The sequence below is a fragment of the Hemiscyllium ocellatum genome, chromosome 28 (genome assembly GCF_020745735.1).
Source record: "Hemiscyllium ocellatum isolate sHemOce1 chromosome 28, sHemOce1.pat.X.cur, whole genome shotgun sequence".
Taxonomy (NCBI): Eukaryota; Metazoa; Chordata; class Chondrichthyes; order Orectolobiformes; family Hemiscylliidae; genus Hemiscyllium; species Hemiscyllium ocellatum.
Window position 1 is genome coordinate 4,684,898 of NC_083428.1, and position 22,434 is coordinate 4,707,331.

Consider the following 22,434-nt stretch of genomic DNA (forward strand, 5'->3'; position numbering starts at 1 on the left):
CATGTTTCCTTCCTCTTTTTCCCAATCCTGCTTCCATAGAAGCTAGTGCCTTGCTCAAATGTGCTGTTGTCTGTGACCAAGCAGAAGCAAAGAGGGTTGACATGTTTATTGACTGTGAGATGTATCATATTTAAGGCTAATCATGTCCTGACTTAACTCCCTTACACCCATATGCTTTCCAGCAAAAACTAGAAAGGGTGGATGATTGGATCACGAGCTAACTTTCAGCAATGGGGACCAATTTCCAACTGTACGCCCCTTGTCACTTGGTATATCAATGGAAACCAATTGTGATGCTGCCTAGTTTTACCCTGACTGGGATCTAGTATCCCAGCAGATGCTCAGGTCAAAGTGGGATGCCTTGCAATCAGCTGAGTGTTTCTCCTGCCTCCATCTCCAAAATGAACACATCCATACACACAACCCCACACACACATATACACACACACCCCCACACACACATACACACACCCACACCCACACACACACCCACATCCACACACACCCACACACACACACCCACACACACATATACACACACAGCCACCCACACCCACACACACATACACTCACACACACACACATCTACAGGTACACGCATGAACACATGCATACACATTCGTGCATATGCACACATGCCCATGCACACACAAGTGCATACACACACACACATACACACATACACACACACACCAACTTCTCCAGGGCAACTGGACAGGATCATTCGCAGATGCAGGTATTCATCAGTGAAATATCCTGGTCCCTATCTGATAATATGGGGAACAGGAATTTTTAAAAATCACAAGTACATCTAACCCGGACTTGGTCATCATGCTGCATAAAAAAACATTCTCTACAACAAACTCACATTTATGGAACTTAAAAGAAAGAAAGAAAGGTTAAAATTCTGAACAGAAAAAAAGCCTGTACACAATCTTGATGAGATAAACAAAACTGATTGGTGCTGATGCAAATCTGTTTCTGAGGAGATGCATTTTCCAGGACTTTTCACAAGGAACCTGTTATGTTGGTTCCGTGATTTCTGGAGAATGCAGCTCCTGTCACAGGAGTCGATGCCGTGTATTATTCACTTTCAGTTTTAATTCGGTCAATTTTCATCTCGTTTGAATCCATTGTCTCAAAACCAATCTCTTCTTAAAGTTGCACAATGCAGTCGGTTCCTGGGTAATCCGGGGGATTCAGCTCGTATTTCTTCTGAAGGTCATCAGGAAGGTAACGACCAGCGAGAAAATGGAACTTTCCGGAAAATTGTGTGGCGCATTTCTTCGGTGCTGCCAAGGAAACAAGGACTTCTGGATTGATGCCCTCAGTGTTGCCCTTTTCGACATCCCAGCCTGTTTGAAAAATAATTTGTCGTTAAAGTCAGGCCTGATGTGGACTTTTTAAAAAATTAATGCTAATCCTTATTTGGGTCCTTAATCTGACTGGCTTGCTAGGACCATTTCAGAGGGCAGTTAAGAAACAACCGTGATGCTGTGGGTCTGGAGTCACATGTAGGTCAGACCCAGTAAAGATGGCTGATTTCATTCCTTAAAGGACATTAGTGAACCAAATGGGTTTTTGTGACAATGGTCACCTTTAGGCTAGCTTTTAATTCTTCTTTTTATCAATTGAATTTAAAATTCATCATCTACCATGGTGGGATTCGAGACGTGTCCGAGAGCACACTTAGCCACCACCTCGCCAATCCCATTTAGACGTACAGAGTTGGAAACCTTCTCTTTGTCCAAGTTTCAGAGTTGCTGGATCAAGATCCTCGAAACTGGGGGAGCATCTTCTCCATTCAACCTACGGTTTCCAAAAGCTGACTCGTTACTAACTTCTCAGACTATGTTTGAATAATGAAGCCACATCCAGAGTACAGGTTAAAGACAAAGTGAGTATTGACATTTTACATGGTGTTGGTGAGGCTACAGCTGCTATGTACAGCTTTGGTCTCCTTAGTTAAGGAACAGCATGCAGGAAGTAGTTTGGAGAAAACCCATTACACTGATTTCTGAGATAAAGGGACATCTCAGGAAGTTGAGAAGATTAGACCTGTTATTGCAGGAGTTTTGAAGATTGAGAGGTATATTATTGAAACTTGTGGATTCTGAGGGGACTTGAGAGGGTACATTCTGAGAGGTGCCTACCTTCATGGAGAAATCTAGAGCTGGGGTAATTTTTCAATCAAGCTGCAAATGAGGAGGACTTTAGAACCCTCCTTGGACATCTCAAAGAGCAGTGGAAGGTGAGTTATTGAACGTATTTTTGGCGAATCTTAAGTCAGGTGTCCTGGGGAATAGACAGGGATGTGGAGTTGAGGTCAAGATGGTGATGATCATAATGAATAACAGAACTGGTTCAAGGGGCTGAATAGCCTACTCCTGATTCTCTTCTGTTCTAATGACACTGCTCAGCCAGCCAATGAGTTGGAAGCATGGTCAGATTTACATTAGAACTCACTACAAACAGTCCAATTGCAGCAAACAGAAACTATTTAAAGAATCTGTACAAATCACATCAAATGGAACTCATACTAAAACTACAACATAGTGAGAAGCGGTCGGTGGTGGACAGGAACAGAAAACCAATTGAATATATGAGGTTACTCCCAGAGACTGACAGTAGAGTTCCCTCCAGAGGAGAATTAGAGCTGAAAGTGTATTGCTGGTTAAAGCACAGCGGGTTAGGCAGCATCCAAGGAACAGGAAATTCGATGTTTTGGGAAGGGCTCTGGCCCGAAACGTCGAATTTCCTGTTCCTTGGATGCTGCCTAACCTGCTGTGCTTTAACCAGCAACACATTTTCAGCTCTGATCTCCAGCATCTGCAGACCTCACTTTTTACTGGGAGGAGAATTAGACAGCCATCTCCACTCTGCCTGGGAGTGATGGTGTCACAATATACAGCTTAAAAAGCAAAGAAGCTGAGGCAGGCAATGAGGAGATTGGTATAATTGGTCAAAGATAGCCCAGGGGCTGTGAGGTGGAAGGAATCTCTCCCTGGACTTCTGGTCGGGGAAGCTGTCTGGGCTCAATGATCTGCTGCTTTTCTCAAGCTACGAGGAGATTGTTTTAGATGGAGATGAGGAAAAACCTCTTCATTCAAAGGAGGCTGCAGAGGCCAAGTCACTGAATATATTCAAGAAGGAGGTGGATAAATGTTTAGACTTTAAAGGCATCAAAGGGTATGAAGAAAAATGGAACCGTAACATTGATATAAAGGATCAGCCGTGATCATATTGAACAGCAAAGCAGGTCAAAGGGCTGAATGGCCTACCCATAGTTTCTAGCTTGTGAAATTGAAAGGAAGAGGTGATCAGTCCTAAAATCATCCTCATTGACCTTCCAAAGCAGCCCCCTCTCCCTGAATATCATTGGCCAGCCAAGCCAATTTGGAAAAGATGGCAGCTGGAGTATTGAGTCTGGTTTGATCACCGTACCACCTGAAGAAGGATGTTCCCAGACGGGCCAATGCCATTGCTCTTAACCCAAGAGACAAAGTCTTAGAAATCAAGAGGTTTGGCATAAAAAAATCATGAGTTATATTTTTATTCTAACATTCACAAATAAAGAACAACAGTTGGATTTCCGAATCTCATTGGCAGCTTGTTTAATCTCTCATCCAATCAGGACTCTATACAAACACTGTGACTAAAAATGCTTCAAATAAAAAGCTAAATAAAAATCTATTTCACCAGTTGTGTGTTCTGTTTGAACAGATGGAGGGCAATGTTTGTGAATGAGACAGGTTTCTGGGCACATTCAATTGAGATTGACAACTCTGTAGTCACAAGCTTTCTAAAATCACTAAATGCCATTAGTCATAGTACCCCCACAGTGCAGAAAGAGGCCATTCAGCCCATTAAGCGTGCACTGACCCTCTGAATGGAATCCCACCCTAATCCTGTATTTTCAGTACAGTGTGCACATCTTGGACCGTGGAAGGAAACCCACACAGACACAGGGAGAATGTGCAAATGCCATGTAGGCAGTCATAGAGTCATACAGCACAGACACCAAGAGTGGAATGGAACCCAGGTCCCTGATGATGTGAGACAGCCGCACGAACCACTGAGTGACTGTGCCACCCTACATTTGGGAGGAACAACAACATCAGCCCCCGTGTGGTTTGTACAATGTCCCGGCTCAAACAGTCCCGGATCACTGGTTGTTTCAATGGACTGAGGATATATAGAGACAGATCAAAACGGACTGTCGTTAACTATAGACACATTAACGATAGGAACAGACAGGGAGGAAAAGACAAAGGGAATCGGATAGATATGTGAAGTGGATAATCTGCACAAGGCAGTGGGAAATGTGTGCAATTAACTCAACCAGTCTACTTCGAGTCCAGAACAGATACAATGGACCAGATGATTTTTTTTCACCTGAAGGGACATCAATGCTAATTATGGGAATTTTCACGTGTTTCATAGTTGCCAGGATGTTGGTGTACAGTTCCTTCAGTCCAGCCTCGTCTGAGAGTCCCAGCACAGCATCTATGATCAGGTTATAGGCATCATTGATCAGCTGGACCTACAGACAGAAGAAAGCAGCTTTAATGACAAACCCCATTTCATCCTTGACAAAGCTTGAGTAAACCAAACTGAGTCCCATCCTTAGACTTCAGCTCATCTGAACTTCTGCAGTTCCGTGTCCTAACAAAATATTTCACTTAGAGAGAGCTTTGCACTGTATCTAATCCCGTGCTGTCCCTGTCCTGGGAGTGTTTGATGGGGACAGTGTCGAGGGAGCTTTACTCTGTATCTAACCCCATGATGTCCCTGTCCTGGTAGTGTTTGATGGGGACAGTGTAGAGGGAGCTTTACTCTGAATGTAACTTTAGATTCCTGAAATTGTATCTCCTTACTCCCATTTAACACTCAGCAACCCACATAAGGTCAGAGGTGACTTGTGATGTGCCTATTTTCTGGGTGTAATATGGAAACCATGGGGTGCAATTTCTATCAGTCAGTTCAAGGAACAGGTGCTGAAATGAGTGTTCCTGTGTTCCTGAGAATAAGGGGTTTTTAAAAATCATTTTTTTTGTATCCCTCTCACAGTGTTAATGAAATTGATCATCTCAGTTTTGATTACCTCAGCTGGAAGGTAGGACAGGAATGGAATATCCATTTTCTCGCATTGAACTGTGAAGTCCAGGAAGATGGGTTTGCAGGAACGTTTTGGGTAATAGATGGTCGGTTCGTAGTTCTGTCAGAAAACCAAACCATGGTTTGTCAGCAAGTTATTTTCCAGGAGTACCTTTCATCTTCAAATTCTCATCCACGCGCATACAGAGGAACCTGGATTATCCCACACTCGATTATCCGAATATTAGATTATCCGGCAAGATCGCAAGGTCCCGATGTTCGACTAAACTATGTATTCCAGCATTCGATTATCTAGAATTCAATTAACCAAATGAAATACTCCCTGCCAGTGCCCTTCAGATAATTGAGGTTCCTCTGTAAATCTCTCCATGGTCTCGCCCCTTAATCTCTCTCCAACATCTTCCAGTCCTTCAACCTTCTGAGCTATCGCCCCTCCATCAAACTGGACTCTGTTTGCAAACCCTCCATCGATCGAGGCTCTGTGTTAGTTGCCTGACCCCAAACTCTAGAATTCCCTCCTTTCTTACTCTCTACATCTCTCTACTTCTTTATGACCCTTCAAATTGTACCTCCTTGACCACGGGTTTTGGTCACCTGTCCTAGACATCTCCTTGTATAGCTCAATATCAAAGTTTTGTCAGTTCCTGTGAAGCACCTCAGGATATTTTGCTCACCCAATGTCCTGTATACATGTAAATTATTTCTGAATGATGGCGCCTAGAACATAATGAGAGGCCAGGCATGGCATCATATCCATACCAGAGCAACGGGAGCTACGCGTTCTAATTCCAGAACTCTTGCCTTTTTCCCATAACCTTTCATTATCTATTCCTTTCAAGATACTGATGCAATGTTCTTTTCAGGAAAGTGATAGCTACTGCATTGACAGCCCCTTGTGCATTAACACCACTCTGCGTGATAACATATTCTTCAAACATTCTCTTTGTACCACAAGCTCAGAGTCTTCCTGCTGTCCAGGATTGACTGTCCACCATCTGGTGAAAAGATGGTTTGACTCATGGTGGGACAGTTTTCACCATGATCTGTCTGAGAGTGAGTCAGTTTTATAGCTCCCCCAGGAGCTCAGTGTAAATTTACTGCAATGATACTCAGACACCAAGTGGTCAGTTACCAGAGAGAATGCACAAACTAGAACTGTTTTCTCTACATGTTAACTGGCTAGGAAGTAACAGATTTCACAATGTTCTGGGGGAACATTTAGTGTGGGTCAGAAAAAGCAATTTTTACTGTCTGGGGAGTCGAGGACTTGGGGTCAGAGTCTAAAAATTTGAGACGGAGCTTTCGAAATGTATGCAAAGGTTAGTGCAAGTTTGGAACTCTCTTCCACAAACAGCACTTGTTGGTAGATCAGTTGGTAATTCTGCATCTGAGATAGATCTGGTCAGCTAACAACGTTAAGGAATGTGAGGTGAAGATGGGTTTATGGCATGAGATTGCATTGTGTGTGCAGAGGAGGCAGGAGGGGCAGAATGGCCTCCTCCTGTTCCATAACTTCACACTCTGCCCTCCGAGGGAAGAGAGCAAAGACAAAAAGAGCAAACACTCAAATTGAAGAGTAAATTGCCGGGGAAGACCAATGGGGGAGGGGGCATTCAGTGAGTGTCCAGAGTTGGTATGCATTATGTGAAATGTCGTGGCTACAGAGGGTCAGAGACTGCAAACTGCGCAGGTTATTGAGTGGAGTTCAGTCCTATCAGTGAAAGACAGAATGACTTCTGATCCCTTTGCAATAAAACTTCTGTGCCTAAGCTTGAGCTATGTATATTCTTTTTATGGTGGGTTGATGGATCTATATTTCAACTCAGGAAGGGTTTGCATATTTTGTTTGCTATGAAGTATGTGTGTATTATTAAAATGTGTCCTGACAGCAGTTTTCAATTTCATATTTAACCCTGACCAATAATTCCCCTCCCCTCCCAGCCTGTTCAGCCTCTTCCTATAACTCATACCCTCCAGTCCTGTAAATCTTTTCTGCACCCTGTCAGGTTTAACATCCTTCCTATAGAAGGGCGACCAGACTTGTATGTAGTAACAAAAGTGGCCTGACCAATGTCTTGTGCAGCTGCAACATCACATCCCAAGTCTTATATTCAATGTTCTGACAAATGAAGGTAAGCGTGCCAAATGCCTTCTTCACCACCCTGCCTACCTGCACCCCTCGGTCTCTCTGTTCAGCACCACTCCCCTGCATTCGGTACTGATGGATGTGATAGCAAACTGTGGGCACCCAGACCATGGGGCAGCCTGGTACATCCAAAGAAAAGCACATCGAGTGAGCATCTCTCCTGGTGCTTGCCAGCTCATGAGGAGGTCCACACAGCACAGTCAATTCAATCTAAACTCTTCTCTGCTTCATTGAGTTAAAGAAAAGGGATCAGGTCTGTCTCATGCAAAACAATAGCTGATTTTCCAGTAATGTAAAGAAAGTTTTTGTACTGTGCTTCAAATACGTTTCACACTGAACCTCAGATCTGTAGCTTCTTGACAGACTCTTGGAATAGTACAGCAGGGACTGAGACTATTCAGTCCATCATAGAGCCATAGAGATGTACAGCACAAAAACAGACCCTTCAGTCCAACTCGTCCATGCTGACCAGATATCCTAAATTAATCTAGTGCCATTTGCCACACTTGGCCCATATCTTTCTAAACCCTTCCTATTCATATACCCATCCAGATGCCTTTTAAATGTTGTAATCGTACCAGCCTCCACCACTTCCTCTGGCAGTTCATTCCATACATGCACCACCCTCTGTGTGAAAAAGTTACCTCTTAGGTCCCTTTTAAACCTTTCCCCTCTAACTTTAAACCTTTGCCCCTTAGTATTGGACTACGCTACCCTGGGGAAAAGACCTTGGCTGTTCACACGATCTGTGTCCTTCATGATTTTATAAACCTCTATCAGGTCACCCTTCAGCCTCCAATGCTGCAGGGATAACAGTCCCAGCCTATTCAGCCTCTCCCTGTAGCTCAAACCCTCCAACCCTGGCAACATCCTGGTAAATCTTTTCTTAACCCTTTCAAGCTTCACTACATCTTTCCTATAGGTCATTGCTGTGCTAAGTATTTGAAAGAAGTAATCCAATTAATCCCATTCCCTAGCTCTATCCCTAATGTCCTGTAAGTACTCACCTTCATGTATTTTCCTTCAACCAAGGGGCTCAATTGCAAATAGGAACTGCATTGATTCATTGGGAAAAGGGCAGGAAAGTGGACATGAGGAATATCAAATGAGCCACGATCCTACTGAACGGCAGACTCAAGGGGCCGAATGGCCTCCTCGTGTTCCCATTTCTTATGGTTGAGGGAGAAGAACCAACCATTACCTCCTCAAGGGGCAGGTTCAGAATTGGGGATGAAGCAGCAAGTTTAACATTGTTACCGTTATCTACATCCTGGGAAGTAATTAAAACAAGATTTGTATTCGTAACAACCGCTGAGAGATTGAATCTATCCTGATGTTGCAAATCAGTGACAACAAGACGACAGAATGAAGCTGAAGGTATTATTATCAGTTTGTTGGTTTGGGTTCTTCGCAAGGAGCTGAGAAACAGAACTCTCGGGTGGTTTTCAGAATCCTGACTCTGACAGGGGCTAACATCTGCTGTTTCACAGAAGGAGGAGGCTGGCTGGTGGCTGTGAATCTTCTCTCTCCTGCAAATCTGACAGGCATCGGCAATAAATTATTTAAACTACTACGCCACAGAGAAGCATCAACGTTGGAAATTCTAGTTCAGTGCTGCTAATGAGCAGCGTCACTTCAAACACGTCCAGAGAAATTTCAAGTGTATTTGTTAGGCCTGAGTGCCTGGCATTGGGCAGCCATTTTGGGTTACCATAGGAACCCCCTCAGAACTTCCAGTCAAATGATATCGGACCTGTCCACCATCAACAAGGCACAAGTCAGCAGTATGACGGAATACTCCTCACTTGTCAGGATGGGTCCAGCTCCAACAACACTCAAGAAGCTCGACACCATTCAGGACAAAGCAGCCCACTTGATTGGCACTACACATGAAACAACTCCAGAGAGGCTGGTATCCCATCATCATGTCACCCTTTATTTACACATGAACAGTGCTTGACACATCACATCCTCTGGCAGCTCATTCCATACACGTACCACCCTCTGCGTGAAAAAGTTGCCCCTTAGGTCTCTTTCATATCTTTCCCCTCTCACCCTAAACCTATGCCCTCGAGTTCTGGACTCCCCAACCCCAGGGAAAAGACTTTGTCTATTTATCCTATCCATGCCCCTCATAATTTTGTAAACCTCTATAAGGTCATCCTTCAGCCTCCGATGCTCCAGGAAAAACAACACCAGCCTGTTTAGCCTCTCCCTGTAGCTCAGATCCTCCAACCCTGGCAACATCCTTGTAAATCTTTTCTGAACTGTTTTAAGTTTCACAACATCTTTCCGATAGGAAGGAGACCAGAATTGCATGCAATATTCCAACAGTGGCCTAACCAATGTCCTGTACAGCCGCAACATGACCTCCCAACTCCTGTACTCAATACTTTGACCAATAAAGGAAAGCATACCAAATGCCTTCTTCACTATCCTATCTACCTGCGACTCCACTTTCAAGGAGCTATGAACCTGCACTCCAAGGTCTCTTTGGTCAGAAACGCTCCCTAGGACCTTACCATTAAGTGTATAAGTCCTGCTAAGATTTGCTTTCCCAAAATGCAGCACCTCCCATTTATCTGAATTAAACTCCATCTGCCCATTGGTCCATCTGGTCCAGATCCTGTTGTAATCTGAGGTAACCCTCTTCACTGTCCACTACACCTCAAATTTTGGTGTCATTTGCAAACGTACTAACTGTACCTCTTATGCTCGCATCCAAATCATTTATGTAACTGACAAAAAGTAGAGGGCCCAGCACCGAACTTTGTGGTACTCCATTGTTCACAGGCCTCCAGTCTGAAAAACAACCCTCCACCACCACCCTCTGTCTTCTACCTTTAAGCTAGTTCTAGTTAAATTCTAGTTCAGTGCTGCTAATGAGCAGCGTCACTTCAAATATGTCCAGAGAAATTTCAAGTGTATTTGTTAGGCCTGAGTTCTCCCTGTATTCCATGAGATCTAACCTTGCTAATCAGTCTCCCATGGGGAACTTTGTCGAACGCCTTACTGAAGTCCATATAGATCACATCTACTGCTCTGCCCTCATCAATCTTCTTTGTTACTTCTTCAAAAAACTCAATCAAGTTTGTGAGACATGATTTCCCACGCACAAAGCCATGTTAACTATCCCGAATCAGTCCTTGCCTTTCCAAATACATGTACATCCTGACCCTTAGGATTCCCTCCAACAACTTGCCCACCTCCGAGGTTAGGCTCACCAGTCTGTAGTTCCCTGGCTTGTTTTTACCGCCCTTCTTAAACAGTGGCACCATGTTTGCCAACCTCCAGTCTCCCAGCACCTCACCTGTGACTATCAATGATACAAATATCTCAGCAAGAGGCCCAGCAATCACTTCTCTAGCTTCCCACACAGATATCCTAAACTCATCCAGTCCCATTTTCCAGCATTTGATCCATTGCCCTTTAAACCCTTTCTATTCATGTACCCATCCAGATGCCTTTTAAATATTGTAATTATACAACATATTACCTGGGAATGGCACGATGGCTCAGCAGTTAGCATGGCTGCCTCCGAGCACCAGGGACCTGGGTTCGATTCCCGGCTCGGGTGACTGTCTTTGTGGAGTCTCCCTGTGTCTGCATGGGTTTTCTCCAGGTGCTTTGGTTTCCTCCCACAGTCCAAAAGGTGTGTAGGTTCGGTGAATTGGCCATGCTAAATTGTCCATAGTGTTCATAGGTTAGGTGCATTAGTCAGGGGTAAATATGGGATAGGGAGAATGGCTCTGGGTGGGTTACTCTTCAGAGGGCCAGTGTGGACTTGTTGGGCTGAAGGGCCTGTTACCACGCTGTAGGGATTCTATAAAAAATACCATCCACTACCACTTCCCTTGGCAGCTCATTCCATACACGCACAACCCTCTGTGTGAAAAAGTTGCCATTTAGGTCCCTTTTAATCCTTTGCCATCTCATGCTAAATCTATGCCCCCTAATTCTGGACTCACTGACCTTGGGAAAAAATACCTTGTCTATTTACCCTAACCATACCCCTCATGATTTTATAATCTTCTATAAGGTCACCCCTCAGCCTCTGAAGGTCCAGGGAAAATGGCCCCAGTCTAGTCAGCCTCTCCCTAAAGCTCAAACCACCAATCCCAGCAACACACCTGTAATTCTTTTCTGAACCCTTGTTAGAATGCGGGCATTGATCTCTCCACCACTCACACTTAAAGTGTGTAGTCGAACTTGAGTACAGAATCGAAGCCTGTATCCCGGGTGCAGTAAATGTGCTGAAGTTATCCAGCCCTATCAGCCTTTCAGGTAGTTAGCTCCAAACCCTTACACCTTCTAAATGAAACGAGGATTTCTCCTTATCTTCTTGTCTCATCTTCTACCAATTCTGTTTACTCTCTGCCCCCTGATTATTGAGCTCTCTCTTCATGGAAACAATTACTTTTTCTTCACTCGATGCCATGTTTCTTATAATTTGATCTACTCAAAGTACATTTCCTTTCACTTTCCTCTGTGCCCTTGATCCAATATGTATTTCAGAACCACCCCATCATTGCAGTTAAAAAAAACCTATCTGGTCATTTACAGGTTGTTGCTTGTGGGATCCTACAATACACAGTTGGCCGCCATAGCTCAAGATTGACAATTTATCAGAAGTACTTCATTAACAGTAAAATTCTTTGGGTTCTTTAAGGTTTAAAAGGTATTACAGAATTGGAGATTACCACCATCCACAGTTCCCTTCCAAGGCACTCCCCAACTTGATTTGGAAATGTATCACTGTTTCTTCAGTGTTGCTGGGTCAAAATCCTGGAATTCCCTCTTTAAAAGGCATTATGGGGTGTCCCTACAACCCCAGAACTGCAGCAACTGAAGAAGGCATTTAATCATGGCCCAGAAATGGTGACTTTGCCAGCAATGCGCATGTCCAATTAATTAATGCAACGTCTTTGATTCCATTTTGACTATGTTGATAATAATTTATGAATCATTTAGAAGCAAGTCTATTTCCATTTGCAAATCTGCCCTTCTCAGGGCAAGGACATCAGCATCACTCAGTGAAAGCTGCCCAACAGCCAATCGCACAGACCCTGCACCCTCCCAGATACCTACAAATGCACGCAGGTGTCTTGCACATGTCAGACCGATGGCTCCATTCTGCTCCTGACCACAGATCACCAATATCGTTGGCTGTTTCTTTGACAGTGAGCTCCGCGGAAAAGCCTGAGGAGGAAAGAGAAAGATCATCAGTGCCTTTGCCAATCCTAACCTTAGAGGAGGTGATGGTCTTGTGATATTATTGCTGGAGTGTTAATCTAGAGACCCAGGTCATGTTCTGGGAACCTGGGTTCAAATTCTGCCACAGCAGATGGTGGAGTTTGAATACAATAAGAATCTGGAATTAGGAGTCTAATGGTGACTGTGAATCCATTGTTGGGGAAGGAAACTGCCATCCTTACCTGGTCTGGCGTAGGTGTGACCCCAGTCCCACAGCCAATGTGGTTTACTCTTAACTGCCCTCTGAGTAGTTAGGGACGGGTCTAGCCTGTGATGCCCTCATCCCCTGAACTGATAAACAACTTAGCGTGCCAACTCGAATTCTTTGTTTATCACTTAATCAGAAAGGAAGTTTTGAGTTTGTAAAGCACATCTAACAAGCCCAGAATGGCCCCAGACTATTCTAAGACCATAAGAGTACAGATTGCTACTGATATAATTTGCACACAATAAAATTCCAACCTTTGGACAAGGGCAGTGGGAGACTCCATTGCAACTCGTCAGAGTCCCATAGTGCCCTGGTTGTAATCACCCCATCCCACCCTTCCACCATTGATCCCTTGACACATCCATCCTTCCAACCAATCAGAAAGAGAACAGGCTGTTCATAAACCACTTAATGATTAAACATAACTCTCAGTCAAACACATTTATTTCCTTTCCTTCTCCAAAACTATGGAAGTCTTTCAGACAAAAAAAAATGTACAGTGTTTCCAGCATCAATGCAGATCATTCTCCCAAGTCAGTGCTTGGAAATTAATCTTTAACTTCTGGAGAGTTTGCAATCACCTGTAAAAAAAATCTCGTAAAAATTAGAGATAGAGTGAGGGAGAGGTAGACTGAGATGCATCCAGTAATGTACGTCCATCTGGGTCCACAGCAAGTCAGGGCAAATGGTTTCCTGAATCCCAAGTCAGGATAAGTGTTTGCCTGAATCCCATGTATAATGTCTGTCTGTAGAGACCTGAATCTTATTAAGTGAGGCTGATATTCCCAGTGCAGTACTGAGGGAGTGCTGCTCTGTCAGAGGTGCCATCTTTACAATGAACTGAGGCTCTGATTGGTCTCTGGGGTGAATAGAAGAGACCTCATTACCCTGTTTCGAAGAGGAGCTATGCCTGATATCCTGAACATTCAGCTGTGGGGAACATCACCGAAACAGATTATTATTATTATTATTATTCTGTTGGTTTGAGTTTGCTGTATGCTAATTGGATGCTCTATTTCTTCTGTTACAACAGTGATTACATTTCAAAATGAGTTTCGTTGGCTGTGTAGTGCTTCGGGATGCTCTGAGATTGTGAAAGGTGCTTGAGAAATGCAAGTTCATTCACTGCAGATAAATAAAAGCATCATTAATTTCTAAGTTTCAAACTATAGTCTATGTTTGATAGCAAGCCTGCCCTGTCTAGTCGTGCCAACCCCTATGTGACATGAGAGTTTACCTTCTAGTCCTGCACTCCCTGTTGGGAGCTGGCGTTGAAAGCTGTAATGTAAATACCATTGTTGGATGGCGGCCTGTGATTTTCCACTTGTTAAATTAATGAACAGAAATTTCTGATCCATTTCCAGTAACTGCTTTTCACAAGGAGGTGAGGGGGTGAGGGGGTTCGACGCTGAGAGTCTGAGGCAGTGCCGACAATTGATAGCACACGCACATCTCTGTCTGTGCAGGCTTTGTACAAATCACCAACCAACAGAAAAATATGGATTGATGTAATGAGTTGTTGGTAAATGCCCACTGTGTGAAAATTCTAAAACTCTGATGTCCCACTGACTCAGTGGAAGAGCCCTGCTGTGCACATCACTGTGCCAAGTCTGATTGCTGGTACATGTGGTCTCTGTTAATCACAACACTACGGCAGAACCCAGCTCCAAGCACCAGATGAGGTCGAGGAGGATCGCGGGCATATTTGAAATGAGTGATGTGAATGAGCACATTGAAGTGAGAAGGAAATAGAGAGACATTAGCCATGGAGCAATAGGAGATCATTGACAGTTGTTCACACACGTGACCCTTGTGAGGCTGGAATCATACTGCTTTGTTTCCTGATGAAGGACTTATGCCTGAAATGTTGACTCTCCCGCTCCTCGGATGCTGCCTGACTAGCTTCGCTTTTCCAGCGCCACACTTTTCAACTCTGACTGTGGCGGTACAGTAGCTCAGTGGTCAGCACTGCTGCCTCACAGTGCCAGGGACCCAGGTTCAATTCCACCCTTGGGCGACTATGCGGAGTTCTCCCTGTGTCTGTGTGGGTTTCTTCCGGGTGCTCTGGTTTCCTCCCACAATTCAAAGGTGTGCAGGTTAGGGTGAATTGGCCATACGAAATTGCTCATAGTGTGCAGACTAGGTGCATTTATCAGGGGCAAATGTTGGGGAATGAGTCTGGGTGGGTTACTCTTTGGAGGGTCAGTGTGGACATGTTGGGCCGAAGGGCCTGTTTCCACACTGTAGGGATTCTATGTTCTATGACTGTGCAACATCTGCAGTCCTCACTTTCTCCCTAAAATCATATGGCATCAGATCGTAGTCCAACAGGTTTATTTAAAATCACTGCCCCTTCATCAGGTGAAGTGGAGAGAAGTGCACAGGACGGAATTTATGGGCGGAGGGATGATGACAAGTTAATTCTGAGTGATGAAGAATACCAACAGAGAAGTACAAATAATATGAGTAGAGTGTCAAATGCCTGAATGGCACGTTTTTACAGGTGATCCTTGCAAAGGAGTCTGGCAACTAACAGGTTAATGTAAGCAGCAACATTTTTGATTCTCTTTTTCAAACCAAGAATAGAAATATGTGACTTCAAAGTCAGCTATTGAAGAGTGTTATCACTTACCAATAGCCAGACTGAAGAAAATGGAGTCCAGGTGAGGATGAAAGTCATTCCCATTCATCGTGTCCTGACAGGGAAAGATCATCAGCTTCTCCTCCCCCCCCCCCATAACCACCTGGTTTCCATTTCAGATGTCAACCAAAATTGGAAAACATCAATGTTTCAAATTGCTAAACCAATATTCCTGCCATTAAAACCAAATAACTAAACTAGACTCATCAACTAGATCCTTTAACTCGATCACTTGATCATACAAGTCACATCAGCAATAAGCAACAGTGATCAACTGTTCAGGATACTTGAAGATCCATTATTCGATGAAGCTTCCTCATCTTCAATGGACTTGTCAAAGCCGAGGATTGGAGGAATGAAGGGAATGTCGTAAGGTTACTTTTACTATCTGCATTTCTCATGTTACAACAATGATTGTAATTCAAAGTGGGTCTCTATGTGCAAGTGTTTGTATACCTGTGTGGTTTGAGTTCTGAGGAGAGAGTGATTGGAGGAACTGGAATCAGTCCTGACTCCAACACAGTCAGGAGAGAGAGTGACAGTGAGGGGAAAGAGTGACAGTGAGGACAGAGAGTGACAGTGAGGGGAAAGAGTGACAGTGAGGACAGAGAGTGACAGTGAGGGGACAGAGAGTGACAGTGAGGGGAGAGAGAGTGACAGTGAGGGGAGAGAGTGACAGTGAGGATAGAGAAAGTGACAGTGAGGGGAGAGAGTGACAGTAAGGATAGAGAGTGTGACAGTAACGAAAGAGAGAGTGACAGTGAAAATAGAGAGAATGACAGTGAGGAGAGAGAGTGATAGTGAGGGGAGAGAGTGACAGTGAGGAGAGAGAGAGTGACAGTGAGGGGAGAGAGTAACACTGAGGGGAGAGAGAGAGACAGTGAGGGGAGAGAGAATGACATTGAGGGGAGAGAGTGACAGTGAGGATAGAGAGAGTGACAGTGAGGGGAGAGAGTGACAGTAAGAAGAGAGAGTGACAGTGAGGAGAGAGAGTGACAGTGAGGGGAGAGAGTGATAGTAAGGGGAGAGAGTGACAGTAAAGATAGAGCGAGTGACAGTGAGGGGAGAGAGAGAGTGACAGTGAGGAGAGAGACAGTGAGGATAGTGAGAGTGACAATGAGGGGAGAGAGTGACAGGAGAGAGAGAGTGACAATGAGGATAGAGAGAGTGACAATGAGGGGAGTGACAGTGACAGTGAGGGAAGAGAGTGACTGTGAGGATAGAGAGAGCGACAGTGAGGGGAGAGAGTGACAATGAGGAGCGAGAGTGACAGTGAGGATAGGGAGAGTGAAAGTGAGGGGAGAGTGTGACAGTGAGGAGAGAGAGAGTGACAGTGAGGATAGAGAGAGTGACAGTGAGGAGAGAGAGTGACAGTGAGGGGAGAGAGTGACATTGAGGGGAGAGAGTGACAGTGAGGATAGAGAGAGTGACAGTGAGGGGAGAGAGTGACAGTAAGAAGAGAGAGTGACAGTGAGGAGAGAGAGTGACAGTGAGGGGAGAGAGTGATAGTAAGGGGAGAGAGTGACAGTGAGGAGAGAGACAGTGAGGATAGTGAGAGTGACAATGAGGGGAGAGAGTGACAGGAGAGAGAGAGTGACAGTGAGGATAGAGAGAGTGACAATGAGGGGAGTGACAGTGACAGTGAGGGGAGAGAGTGACTGTGAGGATAGAGAGAGCGACAGTGAGGGGAGAGAGTGACAGTGAGGAGAGAGAGTGACAGTGAGGATAGAGAGAGTGACAGTGAGGAGAGAGAGAGTGATAGTGAGGGGAGAGAGAGTGACATTGAGGGGAGAGAGTGACAGTGAGGGGGGAGAGAGTGACTGTGAGGAGAGAGAGTGTGACAGTGAGGATAGAGAGAGTGACAGTGAGGATAGAGAGAGTGACAGTGAGGAGAGAGAGAGTGATAGTGAGGGGAGAGAGAGTGACATTGAGGGGAGAGAGTGACAGTGAGGGGAGAGAGAGTGACTGTGAGGAGAGAGAGTGTGACAGTGAGGGGAGAGAGAGTGACAGTGAGGGAAGAGAGTGTTTCAGGAGGGCACTCTGAAAGTAACATGACAGGAAAGTTCAAAGAAGTGAAGATAGCAGAAGTGGTGATGATACTTTGAACCAAGAAAGGCTGAGACAAAGGGAAAGGTCAAAAGGTGAAGATGGTGGTGTCATCGGAACTTACGAAGTCAGAGCCGAATTAGACCATTTATCTCCATCTCCTCTGGTTCTTCAACAACACAAGAGCAGCTCACTGGCCCACCAAAGCCTGCAGCAATTCCCAGAATTCAATGCTCAACCTCCTACCTCAACTCTAGATTGCCCTTAATTCTCAAAGTACCCAAAAATCTACCAATCTTACCCTTCAACATATTAAACAATGAACCTTCCATGGCCATCTGAGGTAGAGAATTCCAAAGATTCGCAGCCTTTGTGTGAAAAGGTTTCTCTCTGTCTCAGTCCACATTTGCCAGGCCACTTATACTACCTGCATTTATTATATTGCAAAAATGGTCACAATTCAGAAATACCTCATTGAGTGATAAATACCATGTGTGCATGCGCATGTGTATGAGTGTGTGTATCTGTGCACGTGTCTGTGTGTGCATGCATGTGCGTGTGTCTGTGTGTGAATAGGTGTGCGTATCTCTGTGTGTGTTTATGTGTGCATGTATGTGTCTGCGTGTAAATGTGTGTGTAATTGTGTAAATGTATGTGTCTGTGTACATGTGTTTGCATGCCTCTGTGTATGTCTGTGTGTAAACGGGTATGTGTGTATCTCTGTGTGTAAGTGTGTGTGTGCTTGTGTCTATGTGTGTGTATGTTTGCATGTCTGTGTGTGTGTGTGTGTGTGTGTGTGTTTGTGTGTCTCTGTGTGTAAGTGTGTGTGTGTGTGTATGTTTCTGTGCCCCTATGTGCAAAGCAACCTGGTAGAATCCTAACCCTATCACAGAAGCATGTAAATCTGATCTGTCCCTGAGCTCTGGGGGAAATGCTGAGGGACTGTCATGGTGTGGGGATGATTCCTGAACTGGTTCGATGATGATGTGGCTGGGGCTGGGGGGAACTGTCAATGATGACCTGTGTGGGCAAGGTGTTGAGGAGGATGGGGACCCTGGCCAAGCTCCCGGTGAGCTACAGCCTCCGGATCCTGTCAGATTTCAGGGATTTGCCCCGCCACAGTCTCTCAGGGAAGCAGAGGAAAATCAGAAGTGGTGTAGAAATAACAAGTCAGAACTTTAATGAGATTGGAACCAGAGCAGTCCCTGCTCAGTGGGCGAGTTTTGAGGGTGTCCTTTAGGAGTAGAATTGGAAAAATCCTTCTCAAGCTCAAGGTTCTGATACTTTTCTGCACCTTCCCACCTTTCTTGTCATTGTTCACATCACATCAGGGAAGGGGTGTTGAGGGGAAGACTGCCTCATGACTCCCATTCTAGACCTTCCACTCAGGAGAAACTGTCCCTCAGCACTTATCCTGCCAAGCCCCACTCAGATAATTCAATGCGATCACTGTTCATTCTTCGAAACCTCAGATAATATATTGTTGCTCTCTTCAATGGAAATCCTTTGAGTCCTAAAATTAATCCCATGAACTTGCTTTACACCCTCTCAAACGCAGTTATGTGCTGGCTTGGAAAAGTACAACTTTTTTCGAAGTGCACACTCTAGTTAGTTCAGCTCAATGCTGGGCAAATGATTCCACACCCTCTTACCCAACAGCTTTCTCCAATTATCCCATCCAGCTATTTCACTTCCACATATCCTCCCGCCTCCAATATTCTTATAGATCATTCACAAATGTGAAGTCAAACAAATTGTTTTTTAAAAAAAAAATGCCTGCAATTTCTCTCAACCAGGGAATATCCAGAAATTCATCTTTAATTCCTGGTAACTCCTGGCCAAACCTGGATGATCAGCAACTGGGGGGAGTTCAGATTGATAAAACACTGAGCGGGGGTCACAGAGTACAAGAACACTGACATGATGCTAATCTTTGCATCAAACAGATGTCAGCCACATCATATCAATTTAGATATCCCTTTATAAAAGCCACATTAAAATGACTGAGATTGTTGGGTAATATTGATGCCAAGGAAGCAAACCACAGTTTGGAGAATAATATTGGGATTTTTAATGCATAACAGATATCTCTGAGAAAGGGTGACTGGACCTGAAACGTTAACTCTGGTTTCTCTCCCCATATGCTGCCAGACTTGCTGAGCTTTTCCAGCAATTTCTGTTTTTGTTTCTGATTTACAGCGTCTGCAGTTTTTTTTGTTGGTTTTTAACTGATATTTGTAAATGAGTTGGACTGTTACAGCCTGCTGCCCGTGGTGGCACTGCGTTACAGTGTGACATATTTACATAGGAATGTGGACACAATCTTTATAATGTGGAAAGCAATTGAAAGGAAGTCGATATAAGATTTAATATATTATAGATAACTCTATCATGTCAATTCTAAGATATATGCATATTTGCATTGCTTTTTTTGTGCCATTTAAAGTAAAGGACCTGTAGCCATGAAATAACACCCTGTGTCACATCATGCAAAGATCAAAGAGACAAAACCTGGTATTGAGCAAGTTGAATGAAATAATGGAAAGATTTAACTGTGCTAATTAGGCAGTTTTCATGCAAAGATCATTGTTTATAAGTACAGAGTAGAGTGTGCTGCCAGTTCTACCATGGGTTACAGACTTGTTTGTCTCCACAGATCACGATGAAATTACTCAGTGTGCCGTCACATTTATAACTTTTAACATGTACTACTCATGGCCCACCCATTCCTCTGCACCAAGTCACAGTCCTATACAGGTATGGCCCGTTATCCGAAAGGAAACCTTTCGTAAGCCAAAAATAACATAAAGCAAAGGTGCATGATTTAAATGGGAAAAAGTTTGTCGCTTTTCGTAAAAGCCAGAATCTTCTTGCGATTCACGAAAACAGGTACTAATGCAGGTCTTTCATAAAAGTCAAGCAGTATAAAGCAAATGTTCAAAAAGTGGCAGATACCTGACTACACCTGCTATTCAACCACAAGTAGATGGAGGTAGCTCAACATGCTCTCTCATGATAGAGCCTGTGTTTCAACAAATGGGTTTTGTACTGAGTGTCTACAAAAAGATGTGAAAATGTGACGCTGTTTTACACAATTCCAAGTAGCAATGTATGGATTCCATGGTAAAGTACAATGACAAAACACAACAGGGCGATTCAGGTTGTTTCTGAGCAAGCATTATTCTGTTATTATCTCCTGATAGATACCACAAAACAGTGCAGTGTTGGATGGGCAAGAGTAGATAGGCTTCATTCTGTATATAACCCTGTGCTATCCCCGCCAGAGGGAACATTACCCTGTGCTATCCCTCCCCGAGGGAACATTACTCTGTGCTATCCCCGCCCAAGGGAACATTACCCTGTGCTATCCCCACCCGAGGGAACGTTACCCTGTGCTATCCCTCCCCTAGGGAACATTACCCTGTGCTATCCCTCACCCGAGGGAACATTACCCTGTGCTATCCCCACCCGAGGGAACATTACCCTGTGCTATCCCCACCCGAGGGAACATTACCCTGTGCTATCCCTCCCCTAGGGAACATTACCCTGTGCTATCCCTGCCCGAGGGAACATTACTCTGTGCTATCCCCACCCGAGGGAACATTACCCTGTGCTATCCCTGCCCAAGGGAACATTACCCTGTGCTATCCCTCACCCGAGGGAACATTACCCTGTGCTATCCCTGCCCAAGGGAACATTACCCTGTGCTATCCCTCACCCGAGGGAACATTACCCTGTGCTATCCCTCCCTGAGGGAACATTACCCTGTGCTATCCCCACCTGAGGGAACATTACCCTGTGCTATCCCTCCCCGAGGGAACATTACCCTGTGCTATCCCTGTCTTCGGGGTGCTTGATAGAGATAATGTAGAGGGAGCTTTATTCTGTATCTAACACCATGTTGCCCCTATCCTGGGAGTGTTTGATGGGGACAGTGTAAAGGGAGCTGTAAATTGTATCTAATCCCAAGCTGTACTTGTCCTGGTGATGGGTGACTCTGTATTTAATCTCGTGCTGTACCTGCCCTGGGAATGTTTGATGGGGGACAGTGTAGACAGAGCTTTACTCTGTATCTAACCCCATGCTGTCTGTGTCTGGGGAGTGTTTGATGGTGGTCAGTGTAGATGGAGCTTTATTCTGTATCTAACACCATGCTGACCATATCCTGGGAGTGTTTGTTGGGGGATAGTGCAGATAGAGCTTTACTCTGTATCTAAAGCCAAGCTGTCCCTGTCCTGAGAGTGTTTGATGGGGACAGTGCAGAGGGAGGTTTACTCTGTATCTAACCCCATGTTGTCCCTGCCCTGGGAGAGTTTGATGGGGAACAGTGTAGAAGGAGCTTTAGATTAGATAACTTACAGTGTGGAAACAGGCCCTTCGGCCCAACAAGTCCACACCGACCCGCCAAAGCAGCAACCCACCCATCTAACACTATGGGCAATGTAACATGGCCAGTTCACCTAACGTGCAAATTTTTGGACTGTGGGAAGAAACCGGAGCACCCGGAGGAAACCCACGCAGACATGGGGAGAACATGCAAACTCCACACAGACCGTCGCCTGAGGCGGGAATTGAACCTGGGTCTCTGGCACCATGAGGCAGCAGTGCTAACCACTGTGCCAGTATCTAACCCCATGCATCCCTATCCTGGGAGTGTTTGATGGGGACAGTGTAGAGGGAGCTTTACTCTGTATCTAACTTCATACTGTCCCTGTCCTGGGAGCGTCTGATGGGTACAGTGTAGAGGGAGCTTGACACTGTATCTAACCCCGTGCTATCCCTGTCCTGGGAGTGTTTGATTGTGACAGTGTAAAGAGAGCTTGACTCTGTATCTAACCTTGTGCTGTCCCTGTCCTGGGTGTGTTTGATGGCGATAATACAAAGTTTGGAAATCAAGTTTGAAATCTGTTTCTCGAAGTGAATTGCTCCTTTAACACAGGGGAGGTGATGACGTACTGGTATATTTGCTAAACCAATAATCGAGAGACCCTGGTAATGTTCTGGGGACCTGAAATTGAATCC

The 22,434-nt window shown here is 44.7% G+C and overlaps 1 protein-coding gene across 1 annotated transcript in view; it reads right to left on the bottom strand.

Annotated features, from left to right (window-relative positions):
- Nucleotides 1-1,155: 1,155 nt before the first annotated feature.
- The window catches only part of yjefn3 (YjeF N-terminal domain containing 3), a 51,744-nt gene continuing 30,465 nt past the window's right edge, over nucleotides 1,156-22,434 (bottom strand). The window contains exons 3-6 of the mRNA XM_060846427.1: nucleotides 12,353-12,463; nucleotides 5,105-5,218; nucleotides 4,396-4,543; nucleotides 1,156-1,355 (exon numbers count right to left, since the gene is read on the bottom strand). Coding sequence (XP_060702410.1) covers nucleotides 1,156-1,355; nucleotides 4,396-4,543; nucleotides 5,105-5,218; nucleotides 12,353-12,463 — 573 coding nt within the window. The remainder of the gene's footprint in view (nucleotides 1,356-4,395; nucleotides 4,544-5,104; nucleotides 5,219-12,352; nucleotides 12,464-22,434) is intronic.